Source organism: Buceros rhinoceros, unplaced genomic scaffold, assembly GCF_000710305.1.
Source record: "Buceros rhinoceros silvestris isolate BGI_N320 unplaced genomic scaffold, ASM71030v1 scaffold2512, whole genome shotgun sequence".
Classification (NCBI taxonomy): domain Eukaryota; kingdom Metazoa; phylum Chordata; class Aves; order Bucerotiformes; family Bucerotidae; genus Buceros; species Buceros rhinoceros.
Genome location: NW_010399283.1, coordinates 5,463 through 14,772, shown reverse-complemented (window position 1 = coordinate 14,772; position 9,310 = coordinate 5,463). Strand labels below are relative to the sequence as shown.

The 9,310-nt window shown below is 51.6% G+C and overlaps 1 protein-coding gene across 1 annotated transcript; it reads left to right on the top strand.

The window, feature by feature from the left end:
* Window positions 1–1,782: 1,782 nt before the first annotated feature.
* Window positions 1,783–8,109, top strand: TEKT3 (tektin 3). Its single transcript, XM_010131381.1, has 7 exons — window positions 1,783–2,361; window positions 2,897–2,980; window positions 4,437–4,507; window positions 4,694–4,837; window positions 6,083–6,305; window positions 7,089–7,243; window positions 7,893–8,109. Exons 1-7 carry the CDS (start codon window positions 1,783–1,785, stop codon window positions 8,107–8,109), a joined length of 1,473 nt encoding a protein of 490 aa, XP_010129683.1.
* Window positions 8,110–9,310: the final 1,201 nt, after the last annotated feature.

Below are 9,310 nucleotides of genomic sequence, written 5' to 3'. Positions count from 1 at the left end.
TTCGGTTTGCCTGAGCTAAGGGACCTGTGATGCTCCTGCATTCATCATCTATTCATTTAATAGCTGCATTTTGAGACACTGTTCACCCAAAGACATCAAGGCATTACAGGCACCAGGGACGCCAAAAGGCTCTGAGGTCACCTCTCTCCATTTCTAGGTGTTGGAAAACGTGGGCTAATGGGTCGTGTTGTCTGCTCATCACTTGGTATAAATGGACACGGCTCCAGGGGAGTCCACGGGCTGCGAGCGCCTGGCAGGGAGAGGCTTACCCTGGGTGCAGGAACAGCAGCTCGCAGGCAGAGCCTGCCTGTCTCTGTGGGCCTCCAGCTATCGCAGTTTTAAGCTCTGCAGTAGGAAACTGGGAGTCCTCGGTCCTGCCCTTGTGCAGAGGAAGGTATTCTTGCTGTAAAGGTGGCTCAAGTGAAAGGAAGTGTCTTTCCCTCAAGAGTTTTACGGTTTTAAAAAACAGCCACTCTTAGGTCACCCATATCTGCAAAGTGATCGGGGCAGCCCAGGAGGGGCAATAAAATCTCTAATTATGTGATTGCTTCTGTGGGTGCTTTGCTCTAGAATAAAAGCAGCTTATTTCACGCAAACATCCCATTTTTAAAGGAATAACATTGATTTAATGCTGTAACAAACAGCATTTAGCAGGTGCTTTGTGTCAACTCCCCTCCCATCCAGGGATCTTGTTGTGGCACAGCAGTGTCCTAATCTTCCACTGGGGCTCTGAGCCAGGCTGGAATATTGGGGACGACAAGACGGTGTTAGGGGAAGGACATGTCCCTGCAACACGGCAGCTGGCCACAACAGCCACAGGGACTTACTGGTAACCACAGCAGAACTTCAGACCGAGCACGAGGTCCCATCCTGAGCGTTCGTCCTCGATTTAGGTGTGTTAGGTACATCTGCTGGGTCTCTGCATTCTGTTTCTGATAATTGGCTGGTAACCTCAGTCTGAAAAGAGCAATAGCATACACAGTGCCCGGTGCAGCTATTGGTAGTTAGCACCTCCTGTGTGGCCGTTCCTCCTGGGGCTACCGCAAGGCGGGTGTTTACGAGCCGCTCTGGGCCATCTCCTTCCCAGGCACCTTCGTTTATTATCGGTTGAGCCATAGACATTTCTCTTCCTCTGCAAGTCACGGGGTGGCTGTTCGCTTTGGGTTGAAGTAGGTGGAGGTGTTTCAAACGTGGATATAGTTCTGCAAAGCTCAGCTCACCTGCAGACTTCTCACTCGGGCGTTTACCTCAAGTGAAGGCAGAGATGGTGAGGATGGAGTTCCTCACCCACAGCCCGTGCTGGGATGGCAGCAGCTGGGTGTCCAGCGCTGTCAGGGCTGGAAATGGAACTTTTAGGAGAAAATTACGTCTGGAGGACTATCAGATCAGCAGCTACGCTGGCCAGAAGAAACAAACGAACAGCCGAGAATCAGCAGCTGCAGCTCCACTGGACTGATGGATTTAAGGAAAACGAAGGCATAGATCTGCCATTCTCCCTAGCAGCAGGACTTGTTCCTCTTCACACTTCAAGCCCTGATGCTCGATACTAACAACAAAGCCAGATCCTAATTTATATTCTATATACACATGCTGGGATGCTGTCAGAAGGGATTTGCTTTCGGGAGTTTCAGGCCGCTATGGGCGATGTGGGGGCTGTCTGCATTGCTGTTTGTGTTACAGGTCGCATGTGCTGCCGTAAGAAGTAACGCGAGTGCAGGAGCTGACTGAGGTCGTCTTCTCTCCCCTTTGTGCAGGACACGTGCTGAGTAGCAGTGCTCGGGAATGGAGCTGGTTGGCTCTCCCTTATCAGCGGTGTATGCCCATCCCAGATCAACACCTACCAGCTTTCTGCCTGCCATCAGCACCATGGCTTCAAGCTACAAGAACCGTGTTCCTTACTACCCCTTGCCTCAGAGCTTCAGCCTCCCCTGGATGCCCAGCACCTACTACAAGACAGCTGCTATCAACCCGACTTTGGCTCCCCTTTCCAAAAGCTCCCAGGGGTTAACCCCCAGCAAGTCGCTTCCTTTCGTTTCCAACCGAACCACGCTCTTCACCCGGTACACCCCCGACGACTGGTACAGGTCCAACCTGACCAACTACAAAGAATCGGAGACTTCCCGGCGCAACGCGGAGCGTCTGAGAGTCGAGACCTCCCGCATGATTCAGGACAAATATCAGCAGACACAGAAAACCCAAGGAGAAAGCACCAAGAACCTGGGGTTACGTGTCAGTGACATAGAATTTTGGAAATCAGAGCTCTGTGGTGAGCTGGATGAGATGATTGGGGAGACCAACGCACTCACGGACTTGAAAAAACGGCTGGAGAGAGCCTTGGCCGAGACAGAGGCCCCTCTCCAGGTAAGCTCCAGTGGGCTGCAAGCTGTGGCCTGCTGCTGAGACATCTGCAGCCGTTCAAACCTCTAATTAAGTTTCATTGCAGCTCCGTAACGTCTAGAAAGTTTTTATTAAGAGGCCATTAGTTAAGTTAGTCATAAACAAATGCCCTGCCGTCTGCTGCCTCCCCTATCAGCACATGCTGAGCACATCAGAGCAGTATTTGCTTAACCAAATATTTTCATAAGCGGTACATCCAAAATCTCCGTTTGGGAGACAAAAGCCCGTGTCTTGCTACGAGGTTCTGGCGAGGTCAGCATCAAGCCTGACACAGGTCCCTGCATTCAGTGGTGGTTGCCCCAGGGACACGTGTGCTCCCTCATGTTGATTTAATGCTGATGTTGCAGCTCAGCTGCTTGTTGTCAGCTAAACCAGCTGCCCTGGGCACTTTTCTACCTTGTTGTAATCGCTGTGCCCACCTATAATTTCTTTTATTATGTTACATGACATGGGGACCACCCCTGTAGGGAACCCAGCAGTGATGGCGTGTCCCCCACAGGTCTCTCAGGAGTGCTTGCTGCACCGGGAGAAGAGGATGGGCATTGACCTAGTCCATGATGACGTGGAGAAACAGCTCTTCATGGTAAAGTTGGCAACACAGATCACATGTTAAAGTTATTTTTACCTCATCTACCCTAAATGGGTGTTGCAGCCCTGTTCCCTCACTGGCTCCTTAGTGCTGGTGAGGTGCTAAACTCTTCAACCCCCCAAACCTGCTGGGCTGGGGACAGTGTTCCCCCACACAGCAGCCCGCTCACACCGTGGGGGTAAGGCTTGTCCTTACGGAGCAAGGGATAGCTGCAAACCCTCTGTGTGTTTGTGTAGCACATCAGGACCTCTGTCCCCCTTCAAGGACTTTGTGAGACTGTCCTGCCTCTCAGAACCTGCCAGAACAGGATCTCTATGTGCGTACATCACATATGCACGATACATCTCCGTATCGCCTAGCTACCTCTCTCTGTGTGTTACACACATGCAGAGATGGAGAAGGCAGCGTGTGCCTGACAGCTTGTCTGGTTTTCCCAGCTATATTAGTTGGTCTCATAAAAGATATTACATCTACCCCCAGAGCAGCATGGCCGCAGCAGGACTCTGTGTGCTCGGGCATCATGTTTTATAGGAGTCATAAAAGCGTGCACTCCTGCCTGCTTTAAATTAGGAATAAAAAGCAAACACGATGAGGGCTGGCCCAGAAGATGGGATCCTGACGCAGGGTATGGCGGAATACAATCGCTGCAAAGGCACCACGGAGCTGGGAGGGGAATAGCAGCCCCTGGCCTGTGAAACCGCTGCTCTGGTAGAAGATCTTTCCTGAGGCCCTAAAAAATTAAAAGATTAGTTTAAAGGTCATGAGGTTTTAAGAAAATCACGAGAGCTGGTATCTCCATAATGGCATTTTGGATTTGAAGGGTTTGAGACTCAAAGGGTTTGGTGGTGCTTTTCAGCTGGCTCCTGCAGACAGAAGGGCTTAAAAATTGCTGGTTTTAGAGCACTACTGACCTGCCTCAAGTACTGGGACTTCACAGACGCAATAGATTTGTGCCGAAGTCAAGTGAGCCGAGAGCGATGCATGCCTTCCTCCAGTGGAGCTACATGTTTCCCATGTGGACGGGATTTCTCCTGGGGAGAAAAACATTCCGGGAGCCAAAAAGGCAGATCCTGGTTGAGGATGGGAAAGCATAGTGTTGCTGCTCCAGGGAACCACTACACCTGACCGTATCAGGTCAGGATCTCTCCCTGTCTCCCTAAGGCGGAACTAACCATCACTTGGCATTGATGTCGCTTGGCAGCTTGCTCTGATAGACAATGCGGAGACTGTGGCTGTGGCCACAGCACCCTCCTGTCCCTCCTGAGTGCCAGCTCAGCTGCACAAGTGCGTGTGGTGGGGCTGGGGCTTCTCCATTCCCTGCCTGTTCTCTTTGGGCAGAAAGACAAGCAGGCAAGGTCTTGATCCGAGCATGGTTGGAAAGGCCTGAGAGGATGTGGGTGACCAGGACTGAGCGTGGACACTGATGGAGTCACATTTTGCCTTTGCCCAGGAGGTCGATGTCATCAGGTCCTGCCAGGAGAGGATGCAGCGCTACCTGGAGAAGGCAAAAGCCCAGCTCGCGTAAGGGGTTGCTCCTTATCTCATGCTGCATTTCTAGTTGTAACGTGGACCCCAACCTCTAAAACCCATACAAGCTCCACGGGAAGCGGGCAGGGATGCTCAGGTGGGAGCTGCGGGGAAGTGGGATGGGGACGAAACGGTTCTACCCAAACATTCCCACCAACGGCTGCTGTTTGTGTGTTGAAGGTCCAACAGGGCGGCCCAGCACGAGCTGGAGAGGGACCTGGCCAACAAGCAGGCAGCCCACCGCATCGACAACAAGTGCCACTACCTGAGGAACACCTCAGACGGCATCAGCTACTACCGAGGGGTGGAGCGGGTTGATGCCACGTAAGTGCTTGCTGGGCAGCGTGTGAGTGCTGAGCCGTCCCCGCAACGTGTGGTGCCTCTCCCTGGCAGGGAGCTGGTTGTCCGCCGCCTGCTGTAAAGAGGCATGGCACATCCATCCCGCCCGAGACACCAGCCTCGGAGGGGCTGCTTTTTTCCACTCACCATGAAGGGAGAAGCACCCTTTGCTTTCAGCTGGACGCTGAATATCCAGCGGGTGAAAGCGAGTCCCACCAAATTACACCTTCTATCAGGGTTCAGAGATCAGCCTGGAAAGGGATTCAGCCCAGCACCTCCACACAGCTCGTTAGGTTTATGCATGTTTTCAAAGATGTGTCAGTGCTCGCCTGAGCGCTCTTCATTGCCGTAAAGTCTGGGGGGTTCACCCCTGCGTGGAGAGCGCCTGGCAGGGAGCTGAAATGGCGCAGAAGATAAAGAAATAGAGAGCGTGGTCCTGGGGTAGAGTTCAGCTGCTTTTGGGTGCCAGGAATTTGGCTCCACAGTTAATGAAATGTGACCTAAACCAGCACTTGGAGAGACATGCCCGAAGTGGCAAAGGGCTGGGGGAGTAAATCTGCCGCTCGCCCGGATGCAGGCGGTCTGCGGAGGGGCGTAGCTGGATTCAATCTTTCTAATGTTTGAATAATTATTCACAGCAGAGCCCAGATATATTTAGACAGGCAAATGAATTGCAAAGGATTGACGCTAAAATTCAGAGGGGGGTAAAATGTGCTCAGAATCAGCACGTTTTAAATGGAGCTGATGTGGTATTTAAGTCTTTTGTTGACCTTGTTCTGGACTACTGCACAGGCGTGAGCTTCATCCCGAAAGCATAGGCAGGGCATCGAGTATTATCTAATGCTCATTCAGTTTAGTGAGGAACTGAGGTAAGTTATGAGCAAAATGAATTGACTGCGATCTGCACGTTGTGGTGACGCTGGGAGTCACTCGGCTCTTAAATGCCTCAAACTTGTAAATCTAAAGTCTGATTAAAACCTCTATTTTTCTGGGGGAATCTTTTGCTTGTCTGAGCTTTCACGAGTATCAGAGTTGTCTTCATGAAGACGTCACTGTTTGATAAGCGTTGTTGAACAATTGGCGTCCTGATGTTTCACTTTTGTGTGGTCAAATTAAAAGCATAGATTCACTTGCATGTAATCCACGCTGCTCCTTGGCAGGGTCCGTGCCTGCCCCTGGCCAGTTTCAGCATCACACACTTACTGGGGGCCTCTCCTTTCCCTTCTCCAGGATCTCAGTGCCGGAATCATGGGCCAAGTTCACAGACGACAACATCCTTGGCTCCCAGAGCGAACGGGCGGCCTCAGCCAAGCTGCGGGACAACATCGAAAACCTGCTGGTGGTGACGGCCAACGAGATGTGGCGACAGTTCAATGCGGTGAACGTTGCCTTCACCAACCGCATTGCTGAGACAGCTGACGCCAAGAACAAGATTCAGACCCACCTGGCCAAGGTAGCCTGAGCCCCTCCCTTTTGGGGTGACACCATCACTTCCCAGTTGACACTACTCTCCATGCAGACGTGGACCAAGACGAGTAACCATCGCTGCAAGAAGCTGGTTATAGTATAATTTTCTGTGTGAAGCTCAAAATGCCAGTGCTGTCCTGGTTGCATGTCCTGGTCACGCCTTCAGAAGCGCTGGCTGCCCTGCAGAAAGTCTTGGCTGGGCCTTTGCTGGGGTCCCTGCCGGGGTTTGTACACTCCCATCGCCTCCAAGGTCGTGCTTTCAGTCTCAGTGCCCTGTGTGTTTGCTGCATGGATTTGCTCTGCCAAGCAGAGGGAGTGGAGATTAGCGATGGCACCTGGCTCAGACCGGTGGGTCTCCTGGAAAGCTTCCTGAAAAGTGCTCCACAAGTATCGATTAACTGAGCAGTGACTGGGCTTGCAGCACTGCCGGCTGGTGCCACATCCTACATGAGGATCCACTCAAAACATCCCTCTATTAGTTGCTGTTGATGGATGATCAGTTCCTGCAAGCTGTAATTTTGGGAAGCTGGTAACTCAGCAGATCCAAACCCACCTCTGATGTGACAGCAAGAGCAGAGAGAGGCTTTTCCCTGGCGAGAAATCTCTGCTGGATCTGTGCCTCGGTATGTGGCAGAGTGACAGTGGTCTGAGCTGGAGGTCTGCTTATTGAACATGTGTTTTGATGCAGACAGACAGGAGAAAAGTGAAACGATGTGGTCACTTGAGAATATGGCTTTTAATTTATGCACACGTTTCTTTTTCACACCAGACGCTGCAGGAAATCTTCCAGATCGAGATGAACATAGAAGCGATCCGAAAAGCCATCAGGGACAAAGGGCCTCCACTGAAAGTGGCTCAGACCCGGCTGGATGAGCGCACACGGAGACCAAACGTGGAGCTGTGCCGGGACCCTGCCCAGATCCGGTAGGAATCGCAGGGAACGCGGGGCTGGCAGGGTGCTGGAGGATCACTGGTGGTAGCTCTCAGGAGCATCACTAGATAACAACGTTAATTTTTTTTTTCCCCCCCTAATAATCATTCTGTAAGTGCACTGATATAATCAAAAGCAATGAGCTTTCGTGGCCTTTGGGTGTTGGGAGGAGGCTGTACACCACGGTCGGGTACAGCCTGATGCCACCCCGTGTGCGCGGATGGGTTTTTCCCACTTGGGTAAACCTCATCACCTCCTGCCACTTCTCGGTGGTTGGATGTGCTCAGTTTTGAAGGATAAGCCCTTTACTGTCCTCGCACCAGGAGGGTGAACCAACAAACCCTCAAAACCAAACAGGAACAGGAAACCACAGCTGCTCATCCCTTCACCGAGCTGCTTCTCAGTGGCACGAGCTGCTCCAGGGGACGTGGCTGCACGTTGCCAAGCCTCAGAGCAACGTCCCTGCTGAGGTCCGGAGGAGCTCTGCCCTTCGCTTTCCCAGGCATCTGCCAGAAATGGGGCGTCCGAGTCAGTCTGAGCACATGGAAGGGGGAAATCCTGTGTCCAAGGGGCCCATCAGCGGCACCGTGCGCGACACCACACCCACGATGGGCGTTAACGGGGTTTCTTGCTGTTTTCCAGCCTCATCAATGAGGTCCATGAAATCGATGAGACGATCCAGAGCCTTCAGCAGCGGCTCAGAGACGCCGAGGACATGCTGCAGATGCTGGTTCACACCAAGTCGGTCTTGGAGCATGACCTCGCCATCAAAGCCAACTCGCTCTTCATCGACCAGGAGAAGTGCATGGGGATGCGCAAGGCCTTTCCCTGCACCACGCGGCTGGTGGGGTACATTTAGGCTGGGCTCAGCTGAACTCGCGGTGCCTCTTGCAGGATGCGTTCCCAGTTTTGCTAAGATGCTTCGAAAATACATGATTAGACTTTTGCTTCCTGACAGAAGACCTGAGTAGAAATTAAATGATCACTTTGTGTGTTACATGGTCTACCAGGATTTTCTTTTCCCCCTTTGGTTTCTCTCTTTCCACTGCTCCTCCACGGTGTGCCAGAAAACGTCCGAAAACACCATGTATGTGACCAAGAGTAAATCCACCCACGGGGATTCATTCCTACTCTTTCACTCCGTGATTTTAGGAGAAAAACTGCCGTGTCTTCCTCCTCATGAGTCTGTCTGATGTGGAAAAAGCACAAGGGGAAGTGAAGCTGGTTGTCAGAGTAATTAGCTGTTGACATCCCTGATGTATTTTTAATGGTACAGCAGGAGAAACACAAACTGTCCCGTAAAGCGTCGCAGCATGTTCTGGTCCTAAATAGAAAAACTTGCATTTTAAGCTGATTTCTAATGGTAATTTTCTTGCTTTTGAAAAAAATTTAAATGTCATCTAAAATGTCAGACCTCTTTTAAGATATCTAGAATGTCTTAAAACAAGGAAGTACTGTTGAGTAGCTAATTGAAGAAAACACAGTGGTTTAAATTTTGGTGAGTGTGGATTGGTTTCTAATTTAATTTCTTGCATGGGTTTTGTTGGTGGAAGCACCAAAGCCCTTTGAAGATAAAGAAACGAGCCGGTCCTTACGTTGGCCACTCTGGCTGCCCTGGTACCTGCTCTCTGGCTGTAAATCAGACCTATTTTACCAAGTGTTTGGATTTCCAAAGGCTTTAATCAATCTGAGGTTCAGTGTGAAAATCACTTTGCAAACTGTCTCCTGCGACCCACGCATCTTTTAGAGGCTCTTGAATCTTTCAACCTCAGCAGAGTTGAGCTCAGCCTACAGCCTGCAGGCATCGAGGATCCCAAAGGTGCAGAAGCTCAAGTCCCTTCTCTTCCCTCAGGAATCCGGGGTGTGGACCTCCCGGCCCAGCGTGGGGGCTCTTGGGAGTCAAGAGCATCTTTTCTTGTCCTGCATCCCCACATGACTCCACCTCACAGGTCCATCAGACCTGCCTGCCCTCCCCACTCTCCCAGGGCAGCCCCTGAGGGCTGTAAGCTGCGCTGAGGTCCTGTCCCAGCCTCAGCATCTTGGCAAGAGCTCTCGGCACA